Source organism: Camelus bactrianus, chromosome 1 (assembly GCF_048773025.1).
Source record: "Camelus bactrianus isolate YW-2024 breed Bactrian camel chromosome 1, ASM4877302v1, whole genome shotgun sequence".
In the NCBI taxonomy this organism is placed as follows: Eukaryota; Metazoa; Chordata; class Mammalia; order Artiodactyla; family Camelidae; genus Camelus; species Camelus bactrianus.
This window is the reverse complement of record NC_133539.1, coordinates 66,303,098-66,322,664: the sequence shown is the minus strand read 5'-3', so window position 1 is coordinate 66,322,664 and position 19,567 is coordinate 66,303,098. Positions and strand designations below refer to the sequence as shown.

Here is a 19,567-nt window from a genome sequence, read left to right as displayed (position 1 = left end):
AGGCCTATTGCTCCTCATTTCTTTGACTCATCCTTCTGCTGCATCTCTCTGACTGTAGCCAGAGAAATTTCTCTGCTTTTACGAACTCATGTGGTTAGATGAGGCCCATCTGGATAATCCAGTATAATCTCCCTATTTTAAGGCCCATCACCTCAATTACACTTGTGAATTACCTTTGCCAAGTAAGGGAATGTGCATTCCAGGGATTAGGGCATGGCTAGCGCTGCCGACCACATATTTCCATTTATTTAGGTTCTTTGACTTCTTTATCAACGTTTTATAAATTTTAGCATACAGCTTTTACACGTTTGGTTAGGCTTTTTAGCTAGGCATTTTATTTCCTCTTCTAGTTATTGTTACCAATATTTTAAAAAGAAGATTGTTTCCCACTGCTCATTGCTAGTCTGTAGTAGCAATGGTTAATTTTTATGTGTTGTCTGTATGCACTGTAACCTTGCTAACCATACTTATTTAGCTCTATTTAAAGATATATATATATATATTCCTTAGGATTTTCCATGTTGAAAATCATGTCATCTGTGAATAGCCTTATTGCTCTGGGTAAGACTTCTAGAATGATGTTGAATAGTACTGAGAATGAATATCCTTGCCTTGCTCATGATCTTAGTGGAAAAGTATTCAGTCTTTCAACATTAGATGTGGTGTTAGCTCTAGGTTTTTGGTAGATGATCTTTGAGAATGTTCCCTTCTACTTTTAGTTTGCTGAGATTTTTTTGTCACAAGTGGGTATTGAATTTTGTCAAGTACTCTTCCTGTGTCAATTGATATGATCATTTTTGTTTGTTTGTTTTTTCCTCTTTGGACTTTAAAAATACTGAAATTAGCCTTAAACTCCTGGGATAAACTGTGCTTGGTTGTAGGATATCTGTACATTTATTTTCCTGTGCTACCTGTGGTAGATTTGAAATCAGAGTAATATTGATCTCATTAAATGAGGTGAAAACTATTTTGTCCTCTTCTTTTTTCTGGAAGGAATTATGTAGAACTGATGTTATTAATTTAAATATTTGGTAGAGTTGACCAGTGAAACCATCTGCATTTTTTTTTTTTTTGAGATTTCTAACTGCAAATACAATTTCTTTTAATAATATAGGATCATTCAGATTGTCCGTTTAAGTTTGGGTGAACCTTGGTAATTTGAGGTTTTTGAGATATTGATCCATTCCACCTAAATTGTGGAATTTATGTGCCTAGAGTTTTTAATATCCCTTTACTAGCGTTTTAGTGCTTGTGTGATCGGTAGTGATGTGCCCTATTTTATTCCTGATATTAGTGATATGTGTTTTTTTTTCCTTGTTAGTTCTCCTAGCTAGAGGTTTAGCAATTTTAGTGTTCTTTTCAAAGAACTAATTTTGGTTTTATTGTTTTTTTAATCTATATATGTATTTCTGATTTAAAATTTGATCTCTGCTCTTCATTATTTCCTTCATTTTGCTTGCTTAGTTTAGTTTTCTTTTTGTAGGTTCTTAAGGTGAAAGATTAGACTATTTTCTTGAGATCTTTCATCCTTTTTATTGTAAGCCTTTCGTACAACAAACTATCCTCTAAGCACTGATTTAACTGCATCCCACACCTTTTGGTATGTTGGATTTTCAATTTTATTAAGTTCAAAATATTTTCTAATTTCCCTTGAGACTTTCTCTTTGACCCCTGGATTATTTAGAAGCATATTCCTTAATTTCTAAGTGTCTGGAGACTTTCCTGTTATTTATTTACTTAACTGATAACTAGTTTAATTCTATGGTTAGAGAATATACTTTCAATTCTTTTAAATTTGTTAAGGTTGATTTATACTGAATGACATAACTTCTCGTGGCAAATGTCTTGGGTATATTTGAAAAGAATGTGCTATTGTTTTCTTTTTAGGGTTCTCAAAAAGTTGCTCCATACATCTGTCCAGGTTTTTAGCTACATTCATAGAGAAAGATAAGGTCGAGTTTACTTATTTCATTTCACCCAGATTCAGAGCCTTCTATGTCATTTTGCTGAAACTTTTGTTTATTAGTAAATATTGGATTCTGAAATATTCCACACAAATATCCTTTTATGGTTCAAAAGACTATAAACTAGATAAAAGTTTGATAATGAAAATAACTGATTTATTAATGAGTGCTATGTCATTTTCTGTAAAATGGAATGATTTATAACTTCTCCTATGTCCTTCAAAGGCTTGTTTGCTTTATCTTGGGTGGGCATACATGCAAGTCCTGCTCAGACTTTATCCATGAGTTAGAGAAGGGAAAGGAAGTATGTAGGTGGGATCAGGATTCAAGGAAGTGCTCTGGCTGTGGGGCTGACCGTGCATGGGATGACCATCTAGAGTTTGTGCCTTCAAGTTAACATCCAGATTTTCAGTGGGCAGGTCAAAGCAAAGGCTATCTGTCAGCCAAGAATGAAACAGGTAACAATTTCATGGTTGCAGGAAGTTTATCTATCTTGGAGCAAAACCTTACGGGGGACAAAATGCAGGCTCCTGGAACACAGTGTTGATATGCATCAGGTTGAAGGGTCAAGCCCCACCCAAGCTGGTGGGATTCAAAGAGTGACTGTGATCTGATTGTGGAGCTGGACATGGAATTAGGAAACTGATGGAGGAAAACAGTCTGGTGGCCTTGTGAAATGCTGTTGTACTGAAGGCAGGCTGAGCGAATGATGATTCAGAAATAATACCAGCCTTGGGGCAACAAACCTAGTTTCAACCTGTTAGCTGCTGGCCTAGTGAAAGAATCTAGTGATTAAGGCTGACTCAGAGGTAAGGGAATCTTGAACTTTAATAAGCCGAGAGAATGCAGACACTGGGAAGATGTTAAAGTGTTGGGTGTATAACAATCATTATTAACATTATGTTGATTACGTAGAACTAAGTATGTGTTTGAAACTTCTTGCTAGATGATATAGGCATTATACTAGGAAACTGGCATTAAATATGAGAGAAGTACTAATGTCTAAGATGAGAAGTGTGACAATGATCATATAGTAAATAAAATGGAAAATGCAGGTAAGGCTGACTGGAAATTTATTATATGTAGATTCCAGTCATTTGAAGCAAGGGCGGGGCTGTTAAACCCCATCACAATAATCTAAAGCGAGGTTGTAATTCAGACCATGAGAAACCATGCATTATTAGGCAGATTCTTTTGCTCTTCTGACAGTTTCTCCATCTCTGACAATACCTAGCGCCCCTCCCCTTGCAAGAAATAAGAACCAAAATGTATTACTAGTAATAATAGTAAAATTCTGAGGCTGAATGCAAGGCAATGTTAAATGAACCAGTCTTCTGGGAGAGATTGCAGACCAGCCACTATTATTGGTACCTTCAGTCTGTCAAAACCAGCCTGCACAATCACGTTTTGTTTTCAGTCGGCTTTATTCTAATTCATCACATTGCAAGATTGATCCTAGACTTGTGTTTGTACACAAGTTATCATTAGATTAGCTTTACCTTGGTGACCCGACTCCTTGCTGCCTCCAGCATAATCCAGTTACTCATGGAATTATCAATTAAGGCTCTCAATCACACTAATTAGAATGTCTTCTAAGTGTTGCCTTAGGAATTCAGCAGCTTATAAACAGGCAAATTGGGAAAATCTAGAGGTGTGAGGCTTTTTTTTTTTTTTTTAATAGCCAAAAGCAATTTGGGAGGCTAGAGTGCTTTAGCATAGCTGAGTACTGGGGCTGAAATGTCTGTGCCCTGAATTTGTAATTAAATGTCTAGTCGCTCTCTGTTGACAAGGATTATACAGAATTATTAATTACCTTTATTAATGACTTGGATGCAGACATAGGTGGCATGTTGATCAAATTTAAGATGACACAAAACGGGGAGGATAACAATTATTGTGATGACAGACTCAGGAGCCAAAATGATTTCAAGGCAGAATATAATGGTAATCCATCCAATACGTGCCTGGAAGAATGATCTCCATAAGGCACAACTCAGTGATCATATCATTCTTCTAACCAGAAGCTTTCAGCAATTCCCTATTTGCTGTTTAAATTAAATCCCAAGTCCTTAGCCTACTGTTCAAGGCCTTGCCATATTCTGATCCTAACACCCCCTGCTTTCCAGCAAAATCTCCTGTGGTTCTTTTTCTAATGCCCTGTGCTTGAGTCAAACTGAATTATTTATAGGCTATTTCTTATTTATGTTCTATGCTTCCCTACCTTTGAGCATTATTTTCCACCTACTTTCTTTTCCCTACGCTTTTCCTTCTGCCTCAATTCTAAATTTCCAAACCAGTTCTTACTCAATTTAAAAGCTACTTTCTTGTGTTCAGTCCTCTTTGATTGCCTTAGCCGGAGTGATCTCTTTCTTTTGCTAATCTTCAATAACACTTATCAGGTCTTCTTTGACTATTTTCATCACTTCAGGTTGTATTGCAGTTATTTCTTGTACACATTTTAAGTCTCTGCTAGATTCTGTTTGGTGCTAGAACTTCTGTCTGATCAATCTCTGTATATCCTATAATGCCTCTGCATGTGTATTGTTCAAGGCTGATGGTGCTGAAGTGGTTTGCACTTGGTTTATCTCCTCTACTGGGAGAAGTGCCTTTAGAGAGGGCCCTAAATCTTGCTGCCAGAGGCCCTTGCAATTATTTCATAATGACTTGTTAACAGAAAGCATTGAATGCAAGTTTTATTGAATTAATGAATGAATAGTCAAGAGAACAACTCCCTAAGGTAATGGTATAAGAATCGGAAGGGAATGGTGGTGTTAAGAAAGAGACATTTCATTTCTGAAATAAAATGATTGTTTAAGAGGTAATAAACTCTCCTATGAATTGTGTACAATCATGCTAAAGAAGAAGTGTAGTATGAACAGGAGCTTTTCGGTGACGTGGGGTCAAGAGAGATGACAGGTGTTGGAAACTTGCATTGTCCTTTAAAGTGACCACACGCTATGGATTGCTTGGACAGTACCAGTTTATACCTTTTGTTTCAGTTTAGTGCTCTTAAAAACGTCCTATTACAAATGCTACTAATGGGGCTCCCTATTTATTAAATACTCTTTGAACATTTTAGAATAATGGGTCCTTGTGGTTGTGAAAGTATATGTGTTTGGGATAATAGACTACTAGTTAGCCAGATGCGGATATAAATCCCATCTCTGTCACTTGTTAGAAATATGGTCTGGACAAGTTACCAGGACCTCTCTAAGCACCCTTGTATGGTGGTTGTGTTCAAGACAGATTGTGGGGGTGTTGAGTATGAAATTTCTCAGTCATGTCCAGGTTTCAGTATTTATAACCCTACAGAGGTTTTATCAAAGGCCAGATATGTATAGAGTAGTAGGGAAATAAATATTTCACAGAGTTGTTAAATCTCCAGGCCTTCTGCATTAAAGATCACACAGCCAGATATAAGGGTACCACTCTTGTTAGTTGGCTGTTTCAGCTGGTTATCAACAGCCAGGCTAAAGATCACGGAACTGGACTCATCGTTCATCTCGTCTAGTGAGAAGAGGAGAGTGGGCACAGCGGGGTGTGACGCTTGTGTATTTCCCCTTGCTGTTAATTCACAGTGTGGTGGACTGCCAACCAAGCCTGCATTCAGGATTCCTGGACTTCCTATTGGTCACTAAGAAGGAAGAGTGCCTGGATTATAAAATATTTCCAGTTGAGACTAGACCAAGGGAATGTGATGAAGGGTAAGAAGAACAAACTTATCTTCCAGAAATGCGACTTTGATGAACAAAAAATCCAAAGAATAGTTTTTAAGTAGCCAGTTGTAGTTGAGTGACTAAGAGGTAGCTCTAGAGCTAGGCTCCTGGAATATGATTGTTATTACTGTACCACTTCCAGGCAAAGGATCTTGGGTATATTACTTACCCTTGTCTCAGTTTTCTAATCTGTAATATGGGGAATTTTTTTTAAAGCCTATCTTACTGCTTGGTTAGGGCAATTAAATTTAATATTGTGAAATTCTTAGAACGGTTCCCAGTCAACAGCCAGCATGCATGTGCACTAATATTATTTAAGCACTTGAGAGTAATCCGTACTCTCTCTTACCTTTGCATTTATCTTGACAGGATGGGACTTCTGTGGTGTGTAATGAGCCTCTGTTTCTATGGGATCCTGCAAAGCGATGCCTCAGGTAAGTGGATGGCTTTTGACAATCTATTAAAATGCAGTTGGCGTCTAGGGTGATGTCTCAACTCTTTCTGAAAAGGAGTTGAGAGGACATAATGTTGTTTATTTCCACTGTCTTCTGTGGTAGCACAGAATCACAGATTTGACAGAATCGTAGAGTTTTGGTAGTGGGAGGTAGCACTGACATCGCTAGTCGTCATGGCACACAGTGCACTGGGCACAGTGGTGGGTGTGTTCAGTTATCGGAATTTTCTCCCACTTGTACATCCAAGCCAACTAGAATCCTGTTTCTTTCCTTTACTCAGGTTCTGTGGGAAAAGAAATATCCGTGATGGTAGCACAACTCCGTTTTCCAAACTCAAGCCAGTGATAGAGCCAGTAGTACCTCGGTGGTACCAGTGCTTTGATACCTTCCTCATCAGAACAAATAGATAATGGAGGGTTTTTGTTATACCACTTCTATATGGGAAAGAAAGAACCTGGCATTAGGCTTGTTTTTATTTTGGATACTGCTTCACTAGCGTAAAAGGAACTAGCCAAACCCTTTATTGAGTTTAAATAACCAACTCAATTATCATGGACCCGGATTATATGAAATCAGAGTTACAGGGGACTTGAAAGCCCATCTTTGCAGGTCTTGTCTCGTCTCTAGAAGTGCTGCTCAGGGCCATTCTTCGGTGCCTCTAACTAGTGATCATCTAATTGCAGCCCATTATGTCTTTGGACTAATCAAATTCTTAGAAGGTTTTTAGTACATATACCTTAAATTTGTCTCTTTGTCATATCCATATATGTCTTTGGTTCAACTGCTTGATTAAATAGAAAATACTGAATCCAATGATTCTCTAATTTTAATGCAGGAAACAGGCATCTTTATTTTAAAAAGGTTCCCATGGATAATTTTCCTGAAGACTATGGACCATACTTTGATTATCTTTGCTTTAATTCCTCTTCTGTATGAGAGCCCTTCAGAGACATTAGGACAGTGGTCATAACCATGACCATGTTCTCCAATGTATGCCTTCAACTCTTCTTCACGTGACGTGGATCTGAGCCCTCCCACCATCCTGATTATCTTTGCTGGGTGTGTTTCAGCTTCACTCTGCCACTTAAGGCATTTTATTGGAAACCAAAAATAGCACTAAAGGAGGTAAAACTGGGTCAGAGTAGCTCAAAGCTGAGGGAAGGGGAGATAACGTCCCATCTTGGCGGCCCTTGGAGGCTTCACGGAGGAAAGGGTGTATCACAAGCAGGGCTGATACTCAGCTGGGATGCACTGGTGTACGGCTCTCCTGGCTGTTTGGACCAGCATCTGTCCCGCTTAACTGAGTGTCCCGTTTGATTGGTCAGCGCCCCGATGCCCTGATTTTAAAATATGTTGAATGTAACCCCTGATTATAATTTGTTCTTAGTTGACTTAGTTCCATGCTTGAATGTTATCGGCTTACAGAGGCCTTTCTTAACCATCTTAGCTAAAAGAGCCCTGCCAGTCACCCTCTATTCCTCTATCCTGCTTTAGTTTTCTTCATAACACTCATTTATTTCTTGACCTTATATTAACTCTTTCTTTTCTCTCCTCCTCCTCCTCTCTTTCTCCTTCTTCCTCTTCTTTATCCTCCCTGACCCCCTGTCCTATCCCTTTTTTCCTTTCTTCTCTTTCCCTCTGTCCCTTCTTTCATCCCTCCCTATTTCTCTGCTTTTAAGCTACCTGAGGACAGGGACTTGTCCATTTTTTTTTGTGACCCAAATACTTGGACACTTGGAGTAAAGATTGACAGAGAGAGAGAGAGAGAGAGAATGAAAAAAATGTCTCTTCATATCCTTTGTTGCTCAGATTGGCCAGTTTTATAATGAAACTCGTTTGGATTTATACCAGTAATTCATCACTGTGGTTTTATGTCCTCACCTTGAAGGAAGAGGGAGAAGTGCCCTTGTCACTCTTGTTAGAGCTCAGTGGAGTCTCACAAGTTAGTGGGTGTCGATGCCTCCCCATCTGTCCTGGTAACATTGCTTTTCTGAATGAACTTTACTGTAATCCAGCCAAGGATTACCCCCCTTCCCCCCACCCCCCCCCCCACTCCCCACAAATGCTGCTGGAAAGTAAGCTTTCTACCCAGGAACTGACTCATAATTCTGATGGGGAAGCTGCCTTCTTGAATAAGATAAGTTCTCATACCAGCCCCATTGAGTCACCATGGGAGCAGGAAACATGTTGTAATGCCCTCAGCCCATCTGGCCCATATTCATTTGCCTTCCTTATGAAAAGGTATATTGTGTCTATGTCAGTGATACACTTCCTAGTTGGAGGGAGAGGAACAAAAAGGAAGCGTTGTTGACAAAAATAAAAGGAGCAACTGGCTCTGGGCTACAGGAGGAGAGGAAAAAAGGGATCAACGCACATGCTGGGGATCAACCAACCTCTCATGCATCGTGCCTCTTGCAATAGTGTAGACAACAGTGGACTCGTTATTCTTTTGTGGGGCTCTTCCTGTGCTTCAGGTACCCATGCTAGTGGAATCGCAAGACTGATGTGAGGAGCAAAGGAGAAATAGCCTGAAAACCCTACAGCTCTGTACATGCCTGTGCTATTAGTAAGAGTCTTGTCTTGTTGTCTGGGCTCCTCCATGTGGACTCTTCTCTCAAGGAAAGCCCCAGATTTTCAAAAAGGAATTATAACAACATAAAAGCTTTAGTTCCATGCAGTGCATCTCAAAGGCAGTGACTGGACTTCAAGTCACACAATTCTGACTTGAGAATATAATCTTTCTGTAGCAGTACCGTGATTTCCTTCTTCACTCCAGAATGTGGGAGCAGCATTCCATCTCTGGTGGTGATACAAGCGAATAATCCAAAGCCAGCATTTGCTTTCTTTTAAGGAATTAAAGCTTAGATAAGTATAACATGATAATATAATCATAATATGGTAGTTATAGTGGTGATAATAAAGTTTCCTTTGCTGAAATAAAGTTCCCTTTGCATTTTACATATTCTATGTCATTAAATTCTCACTACCAAACTGTGGAGCAGTCAAGCTGTTATAATTCCTTTTTTTGGATAAGGAAATTAAGATCACAGTGGTTAAGTGAGTTACCCAAAGTCATACAGCTAATATGTAACATAACTGTGACTTCAACCTGGTTCTTAGCTCCCCAGTTCCCAAGATGCGTGTTATTTTTACCAAATACATTCCCCATGGACTCTACCAGCATATAATAATTAAGAAAAAAAAAACTGATATCCAAGGAGGCATGGGTTTAGCTAACTGTTAAAGACTCACTCAGTAATAGATTTCTATATTTTCTAAATAAGAAGTATCTTTATTCTTTTTACCACCACCCCCTCCCTCCCAAAGATTTTTTTTCCAGGAGGAAAATCACTGTAATGTAAGCTCAAAACTCAATATTCCCATTTTTGCTTCTTACGGAAATAAACGTTTCCAGTACTAAACTCAAAACCCTTCTTCTTTGCAAGAATCCCAAAAGCAAACTTCAACTTGTCACACATTTCTCTTCCGGTGTGTTTTGTTGGCAGCATGCTAAGAAGCTGAACTGCGAAAGCTGTCTTTAGAGTAGAAATAAATATTTGGAACTTGTGATTCCAAGTTGGGGAGGCAGTTAGAATGGTGCCACATATAATATGATGAATTTTAAAATACTGCCATATCAAAATTATTTTCTGCACAGGCCACATTGAAAATGATAGCAATGAACTCTCTTCTCCAAATGCACACACACATGCACCCTTTCTCACACACACACACATACACACACACACACACACAGATCTTTAGAATACAGCTTTTTTATTTCAAAGTCAACAAACAGTTAACTATGTGCCAGGTGCAAGGCTAGATTTCACACACATTATTATTAATGTCACAGAAAACACTGTGATGGGAGTGGAGTGTAGAGACTCTTACATCCCTTTTTATAATTTAGGAAGTGAAGAGCCAGGGAGTGGCTTCAGTTACCAGTACTCATGATGGCTTGCCTGATAGAGCTGAGTTTTGAAGGCTGTCTTTATTCCAAAAGCAGAGCTCTTTCCTTTATACCACACTGCCTGCCTTTGGGGCTTTCTTCTGCAAGGGAGGGAAGCTCTCCTGATTTCTTTATCATTGCTTTTAGAAAATTTGCAGAGGGTGGAAATAACCTTGTGGCTTATTGAGAGTGAATTACACTATGTAAAATAAATGAGCGAAAACATGTGGCTTACCAGGAATCAAGAGACAGTGGTTCAGGTTATGACCGTTTCACTTTATGAGCTGTTTAATGACATTAAAGTTCTTTAATCACTCTGTGTCACTGTGCCCTTACATACAAACCAAAACAACCAACCTATCACCATCAACAAAACAACCATCCAGCCAACTAACCAACAACAGCAAACCTCAACCAATTCTTCCTTCTTGCTTATTTATTAAAAAGCATTATGGGTCTTATTATCATGGACATGTACAAAGTGCACTCTTCGATTATTTAATTAAATTATTTCCAATGGCAAGTGTTTATCTTACAATGACTTCACTTCATTCTAGAGATTATGTGTTTGACTATTTTATATTACAGAATCCAGGGTACAGAAGGGAAGGTTTGTTTTGCAAACATCTTACAGTAAAGTCTGAGAGAGAGAGAACAGAAAATAAATACCAAACAAAATGCTATGAGATAGCAGAGGAAGTTACTAGTCCTGTAGGGAGGTATTGAGGAAGACTTCCCAATCAAAAAACAACTGCTCTTTTCTAGGAGAAAATACATTTCTTATTTGGGAACAGAATAGTGCAGTTCAGCTGAAGGGATAGTGTGAAGGTGTTTAGAAGCCAAACTGGAAAGGGAGATTGGGAAAAGATTGTGGAGGACAGGAATCCCTACAGGGAAAGAGGCTATTTCTCTTTAATGTGTTTTAGCTATAGATGGCTAATTCTTTTTTCTTTTTTTAAAATTCTGTCTGTCTTCTACAAGGACATATAATATTTTGTTTGTTTGTTTGTTTGTTTGTTTAACATTTTTTATTGATTTATAATCATTTTACAAGGTTGTGTCAAATTCCAGTGTTCAGCACAATTTTTCAGTTATTCATGGACATATACACACTCATTGTCACATTTTTTTCTCTGTGAGTTATCGTAACATTTTGTGTATATTTCCCTGTGCTATACAGTGTAGTCTATTCTACAATTTTGAAATCCCAGTCTATCCCTTCCCACCCTCCACCCCCCTGGTAACCACAAATCTGTATTCTCTGTCTGTGAGTCTATTTCTGTCCTTTATTTATGCTTTGTTTTTGTTTGTTTGTTTGTTTTTGTTTTTGTTTTTTAGATTCCACATATGAGCGATCTCATATGGTATTTTTCTTTCTCTTTCTGGCTTACTTCACTTAGAATGACATTCTCCAGGAGCATCCATGTTGCTGCAAATGGCATTATGTTGTCAGTTTTTATGGCTGAGTAGTATTCCATTGTATAAATATACCACCTCTTCTTTATCCAGTCACCTGTTGATGGACATTTAGGCTGTTTCCATGTTTTGGCTATTGTAAATAGTGCTGCTATGAACACTGGGGTGCAGGTGTCATCCTGAAGTAGATTTCCTTCTGGATACAAGCCCAGGAGTGGGATTCCTGGGTCATATGGTAAGTCTATTCCTAGTCTTTTGAGGAATCTCCACACTGTTTTCCATAGTGGCTGCACCAAACTGCATTCCCACCAGCAGTGTAGGAGGGTTCCCCTTTCTCCACAGCCTCTCCAGCATTTGTCATTTGTGGATTTTTGAATGACGGCCATTCTGACTGGTGTGAGGTGATACCTCATTGTAGTTTTGATTTGCATTTCTCTGATAATTAGTGATATTGAGCATTTTTTCATGTGCTTTTTGATCATTTGTATGTCTTCCTTGGAGAATTGCTTGTTTAGGTCTTCTGCCCATTTTTGGATTGGGTTGTTTATTTTTTTCTTATTGAGTCGTATGAGCTGCTTATATATTCTGGAGATCAAGCCTTTGTCGGTTTCACTAGCAAAAATTTTCTCCCATTCCGTAGGTTTTCTTCTTGTTTTATTTCTGGTTTCCTTTGCTGTGCAGAAGCTTGTAAGTTTCATTAGGTCCCATTTGTTTATTCTTGCTTTTATTTCTTCTAGGAGAAAATTTTTGAGATGTATGTCAGATAATGTTTTGCCTATGTTTTCCTCTAGGAGGTCTATTGTATATTGTCTTATGTTTAAGTCTTTAATCCATTTTGAGTTGATTTTTGTATATGGTGTAAGGGAGACATATAATATTTTTAATGCTATGCAGTGGTTCTTTCAGCTTCTGGTAAAGATTCAATTTGTTGCCGGCTCCAGTGGCCTCATATTATTTGAATGTGCTTTTTGAAAAATTCCATACTTGGATGTACTTGTGACATTCAGTCCTTGTGTCTGTTGCTCATGGCTGGTCATCCTGAACACACTTTGTTTCTATGCAATTTAGTTCAAACATTTGGAGAATGTGTGAAGAATACAGTTCCATTTTATTCTTAGACCTAAAGGTCATTGGCATTATAACATTCACCCTGTTGTCTTTTAAATGCTTCTTCTTGGGAGCAGATATCTTCACTCTTCTTTTTTTTGAGCTGCATTTGTATTTTGAAAGACACTGACGTTTGTTACTTATACTTCCCAGGAGTGGGTATTGAAGAGGTTTGAGTACTGCAGTTTATTGGCCTAATTCTGACTCTGCAGATATAAATTCTCTAGAAAGGCTTCTTGTGTCACAGCATTAATTCTATGTTTAGAAAAATGACCTGATTCTTCCTTCACATGTGTTAGTTGAGAGAAGCCACTATTTTTGCAGGGGACATGTACATGGTTATAAGTGACAATGTCTGGCTTATAAGACTTTCTTCTGCCTTTGAATCACCTCTGTTTCTGCAATTTTTCCCCCCAGAACGTTTGTTTCTGCCCTCTTGAGTTGAGCTTCATAGAGCCACATCACCATCTGATTATTAGCGACTCACTCCTGGAACAGTTCTCCCCCATTTTATTTCACTATTTAAAAAATTTCTTTTCTATTTAGTTGATTAAGTTCTTTAGAAAATAAAATACACATCCACCCTCAAGATGACAATACAGTGGTTGCTTTATTCTAAAATCCACTGGGTGCTGCTATCGCTCATTAATTTTTGAGGAACAGAGAGGAAAGGGACACATTTTACAAATAATATGAGATCCTCAGTCAATACCTTCAAGTACCTGCCATCTAAACCTACAAAAAAAGTTGTACAGAATTGCCTTCTTTTGTCTTTCTCTGTTTTAGAGGCAGAAGGAATGATGAAAATTCCAGATGGCTGAGAAAATGAGAGGATAGAGACCAAATAACCATACCTTCAATAATCTAGACTTGGCTGAGTTTTGTTAGTTTTATGAATTTTATTTCTCCTTCTGCCATCGGCATGAAAATTTCTGGTATAGCTGTACATGATTGGGAAATAAATTCTACTGCCCTACAGTGTTCGTAGGGCCTGGAGTAATTGCTTAAGGCTCTTTGCCCATCATCCCCATTGTTCTCTTGCTTCGGAGATACTTTCATATTTTTTTGAAGCACTCCATGAGGGAGGCAGGAGCGTGCATTTTGATACGTACACCAAGGTACAGATGTTTGCGTTTTCCCCTTAACTTATGTAACAGAATATCACATCCCCTTTAAAGTTTGAGCTTTCCATGCCTGCAAGAGGGACCAACTGAAGAGTATTTGCCAACTCTGCTTCCGCAGTGGAACCTGTGTGATACTCAAGAAGAAAGACACAGAAAGAGAGGGCATCCATCAGTCACTGGTAGCTTTTCTACATAAATATATTTCTTTGTTAATACAACATCATGGGTTTTTATCTAATTCTTAATTACTTGCGTACAAGTACAACTATAGTTCAAATATAAGACTCCATTATTGTTAAAGCAAACACAGAGCTACAAATTGTTCTCTCAAAGTAGATCTCAACCATTATTAACCATTATCTCCTATAGCTTTGTTTGCCCTTTTTTTTTTCTTTAGGGAGAAACCTTTAATAGTTCACCATGGACTTGTTTGCTGTTTAAACACATTACATCTAACAGCTTAAATCGTTGCACCCAAGTTTCTTTTGTCCTTCCCTAGGTCCTTTGAAACTTCAGACTGCCCCAAAAGTCTCTTAATGAACTAATTTTTGCTTTTCAGACAGAGCATGAATTTTATCCTCCTAATTTCTAATTTGCTTTGGACCTTTTGATCTACTTGGTTCCCTGCGGAAAATTAAACTTGTCTTATGCAAGACTTTTTGACATCCATGAATTGATTCTAAATGTCTCTTCAGCATTTTATCATTGTCCACTCAAGGTAAAGGAAAATAAAGAGGAGGAATGGGATGAGGAGAGAAGAGGAATGAAAATTGAGAGGCGAAGAGAGAAAAGAGATAGTGATAGAGAGAGAGATACAAAGAGAAAGACAGAGATACAGAGAGTCTTTCCACAGAGGGACTTGCCTGATGCAAACCCAGGTATATACTTTTTGAGATCATTAAAAAAAAATTTTTTTTTAAGTACAACACTTAAATACTCCCCCTTTTTTCCCTCTTAACTTTGGAATGGATGGTATCTTTTTAAGACAGTTCAGTAGTTTTTGTTTGTGTGTGTGTGTATGCGTGTGTGTTTTAACATTCTGACCCTTTTCCTCCTCCCTAGCATATTAAAATGCTGAGATGAAATGAAGACTTAAATGTTATAGAAGTTTTCTTACATCTCGTGTACCTCCCACCGTGAGATCCATCAGCATCTTCAGGATGCGTGCATTCTGAAGGAAGCGTAGGGCAGAGACGGAGGCACAGAGCTGTGCGTGTCCTTCACCATAATGAAGGAAGAGGGGATGGCAGGCAAGAGTGTAGCACTCTGGATCCCTTACGCACTCTGCATACATAAGGTCTGGGCAGAAACAATCTGCTGCTTGCAGTCGACACCGAGCTGTAAAATGTCTTTCCTAGTAGCAGTGTGTTGCTTGAGGCTCAGTAGAAACCCAGCTCGTATTTAGGTCTAGGAGGAGTGTGTAGCTTTGTCTGAAGGATAATCAAAATAATGGAAATTGTGAATAGGGCAATTAGTAAATGGAAGTGTTGGAGGAGTCCCTCCCTCCCCCTGCATGCAGTGTCCTTAGTGAGATGCTGAGGAAGATTTCAGAAAGAAAGTGAGGGCAGGGTCTTTGTTCCCAGTTGCTCTATTAAAGCGAACATTTAGTAATCTCACCTTTGTTACTCTAAATGTCCTGTTGTTAAAAATGTTCTTCCTGTCATCTACAATGTAGTGATAAACAGTGGCTGCAAAAATAGCCATGAAATGTCGTACAGTATTGATTTTTTTAATCACTAAAGGAAGATCATGTTAAGCTAAGCATGGCTTTAAATACCTTTTATTCTATTTCCCCGTAAATCGGTAATAACTATGTAGTGGAATGTGTGTGTAATGTGTAATAGGAAAGAAGGAAGGGAAGGGAAATAACATTAATTGAACCAGGGAGTAGTGTGTGTGTGTAGTAACATAAAATATAAATTTCTGAACAGCTTCATAAGATAGAGATAGATGTTTTCATCTGTCTTTACCACGTAGGAACTCCAGATTCAGAAACGTGAATTAAAAAGTTGCATTAACAGCTTATATAACTGTTACCACGTGGTAAAACTTGTTTACCTGTTTGACTTTAAAACGCATGCTATTTGCTTAATTCCGTGCTGCCACTGAATTCTTTATGATTAAGCCTCTTCCCTTTCTGAATATGCCAACCAAAGTTGTCTGTCAGTAGTTGATGACAGGGAGCGTACACATTTGAAAGGAACCATTCATTCAATTAAAGAAAAAGAACATAGGACGTGATTTTTCATGTTGTGAATATGTTTCGTGTTGATTTGTTCTAAGTTACCTGAAATATATACAGTGCCTTTAAATTGCGTATCATCTTCAGATATGATGCGTTTTTCCAAGGTTATAAGAAATTTCCTAAAGGAGAGCAGTTCTAAACAAGATCACGGATGAAGGAACAGTGGAGGTTCAGTGCGGATGTAGTGGGTTTGAGTGGAGTGGAAACTGTTAACTTCAGTATGCAGCAGGGTTGCCTTGGTATTATTCATTTGACTTCCCTTGTGGCTAACCCAGAGATACTAACTGTAACTCCCTGTCTTTCCCTTCATACCCAGCTTACTAGCTCTGTCCCTCCCCGTAGGTATGTAGGGACTTGATAAATGATTTTAACATGTGGCTCAGAAATGTTTTTGGTACACAGCAGTGTATAGCTTTAGACAATTCTTTTTAGTCTACAAATACCAGTGTTTTGTTTCGTTTTGTTTTGGTTTGGTTTGGTTTGTTTTGGTTTGTTTTCTGGCTAGCCTTTGACAGTGATCGGGTGTGAATTTTGAAATTTGATGGTGGATTCATTCCAAGTTTCACTTTATTCCTGGTGGGGCTGGAATGTTTTATGCTTCTCAGAAACTGTCACTGTGTGTGTGTGTGTGGGCGGATGGAGGGAACAAAAGTTACCCACCCAATTGAGAAGGCATCTTGAGACTGAAAAACAAGGCATGCAGCTCCATGTAATCAGTATTTCTTATAGGGTAACTTACTCAAAGGGTGGGATTGAGATGGGGCGGAGTAGGATCTGGAAGTGTTCACATCTGCATTCTGGACTGCGGAGGGACCATGGGGACAATTTTATAGTTAACTAGAGTATGCAGGTAGGTGCTTGGTACCAGGACATTCATTCGTAAGTCAAAGTTCATGGATAGGTAACTAGGCTCGTGAGCGCCAATAATACGTCAGCAAAGGTTTTCATCACTGTATAGGGAATAACAGAGCATAGCGGCCACCTGACCCCAATGGTTATTTAGCAATATCTATTAACTTCAAAGCCCTTGAAGACATAGAAGTGATTCACTGCACAGTACAGTTCTGGGTAGGGTCAGCGAAAGAACAGGAGAAATGGTTAAGGGCCCAAGATGGTGTCAGTTACACTAACAGCCATGCACTGCGGCAATAAAACTGCGAGAAAAACTGGTATCTGGATTCAGCAACTGCTACAAAAGGTTGGAGTGGGGGCGTCATCACTGATGCATACATAGGTGTGTTATTTCACTCACTGCGAACTCTCCAGAATCACAAACCTGAAAATTTGTTCAGGTTTAGTGCACAAGTCCTCTTCAGCCCCAGAGAAATCTGTGTTTTCGTAGGCTGGTTATGTATCCATTTTAAAGTATGCCGTAGTTTTATCACAGAAGATCAACTATTCTTATTTTGAAAATGTACCTTTGTGAAGTAAGGAAAATAAATCCAAGATCTCTATGACCTCCACGTTTAGGGAGACGGTCCTTCGTGACTAGATGTGAAGCCCAGCTCAGCAGATGTTTCCTGGGCACCTGCTATATGCGAATCTTCGTAGCACAGAGAGTGGAAAGAAGACAAAGACATTTTGCATTCATTCATAGTGTATCGGTCTGTGCTGGACACTGTGCTTGCCTATATTTATTGGTAAACAAGACAGAAATGGTCTCTGCCCTCATGGAGTTTACACCCTTGGGGAGGGTGTGGGATGGAAGGAAATAGGTAAACAGACACTTGAAAAAAGTTCTGTGAAGATTATCCGTAGGGGATTATATTGATGGAAAATAATAGGACAGTACTCCCATTGTCAGGTGGTTAGGGAAGATCTACTTGAGAAAAGGATGTGTTTTATTGAGAACAGATGGAAAGAAAGAACCACCCATGCAAAGCAGAGAGAAGGCAGAGGATGGCATGTGTGAAGGCCCTGAGCTGCAGGGATCATCATGCCAGTGTTGCTGGAGCTTCGACAACCGGGGGATCTTTCAAATATGCAATACAGTGTTATTAACTATAGTCCCATGTTGTACATTACATCCCCCTGACTTACGTATTTTGTAACAAGAAGTTTGTACCTTTTGACTCCTGTACCCATTTCACCCACCCTGCATCCTCCCACCTCTGGCAACCACCAATCTGTTCTCTGTATCTCTGAACTCAGTTTTAGGTTCATGCGTGTTGTCCCAAATGGCAAGATTTCATTCTTTTTTTATGGCTGAATAATACAGGAATAGGCTTAGACCTTCTTTATCCATGCATCCATCATTGCTAAGTGAGTAAATTGTGAAAGTCCTCATCACAAGAAGAAAAAATTTTAACTATGCATGGTGATCGGTGTTAACTGGGCTTACTGTGGTGATCATTTCACAGTATACAAAATATCAGATCATTATACTGTATGCCTGAAACTACCATAATGTTATATGTCTATTGCACCTCAATAAAAATATTTTTAAAATTCTCAAAAAGAGGTAAAAAAAAAAAAGAAAAGAACTCTAGGGGAAGGGGCCTGAGATGAAGAAGAAGAGGGAGTCAGGGTCCAGGGCCTATGAAGGGTGTTGTTGCATTTACCTTCACTGCCACAAAAGGTCATTGGAAGGACTTGAGCAGATCCCTGGCATTATCCAGTTACTGAATGTTCATGCTACCTACCGTGTCAGAAATAGATTGGGGAAGGTTTTGGTTTCTCTCAGTATGGTGGACAAGGTCCCCTAAACAACACTTTTGCTGTAAAGCAGCTAGAAATGCTGCATTTAAAAATAAATGGCTTTTTAAAATGAGTTGCTGAGTTGGTAAGAAATTCTCAGAGGACAAATCTGAAGTGAAAACAGGAATCCAGAAAAGAAAGGAAGCCAGCTCTGCAGCTGGCGGGGGCCCAAGGTAGCATCCAGAGTCAGTGGGAAAAGATGTATTTAAGTGCTAGGACATTTGGGTAATTTCTTTAAAAATAAAGTTAAATTCCTACCTTATGCCTTACCCCCAAACAAATCTCAGTTGAATTAAATATTTAAATGTAAAAAATAAATTAAACACTAAAAGTACTAGAAGAAAATATATGCAAATGTTTATATACTGTTGAGATGGAGAAGGCCTTTCTAGCTATATCCTCAAAGCTAGGGACCATGAAAAGAAAATTGATATATTTGAGTACATAAAGATTGACAAAATTAGTGGAGCATCAAAATATTGAAAGTTGAAGGCTGAATGAAAAATTGGGAAAATATAGGTATATGACAAAGGATTAATATCATCACAATGTAAGGAACTCTTGCACATAACAGAAATCTTTTCAATATAAAGTATACTCTGGAATAATGAGCAAAGATTTTTAACTGGAAGTTCAGGCAGTTCAAAAAGCTAAAAAACAAATTGATCATACAAGAAAGAAGCTCAAGTTCATACACAAGGATAGATACAAATTAAACCAGCCATGAAATGTCTTTTTTCACCCATCAGATTAACAGAGATTAGAGAGGACAGTCCTACCTGGCACTGGACAGGACATGGCGATCTGATGACCAGGTGTGATGTGCTCACACCCCGTGGGTGAGAGTGAACCCGGAAGAGGCTTTGTGGAGGGCACCTTGACTATTGGTTT

At 38.7% G+C, this 19,567-nt stretch overlaps 1 protein-coding gene across 2 annotated transcripts in view; it reads left to right on the top strand.

Annotated features, from left to right (window-relative positions):
* Positions 1-19,567, top strand: part of IL1RAP (interleukin 1 receptor accessory protein) — a 116,135-nt gene that overhangs the window by 36,507 nt on the left and 60,061 nt on the right. The window contains exons 2-3 of one of the 2 annotated variants that reach the window (XM_045519789.2): positions 5,543-5,668; positions 6,050-6,114. In XM_045519789.2, the coding sequence (XP_045375745.1) occupies positions 6,051-6,114 (64 nt within the window). In that variant the 5' untranslated portion in view covers positions 5,543-5,668; position 6,050. The remainder of the gene's footprint in view (positions 1-5,542; positions 5,669-6,049; positions 6,115-19,567) is intronic. The other variant, XM_010959255.3, reaches the window with a different exon arrangement.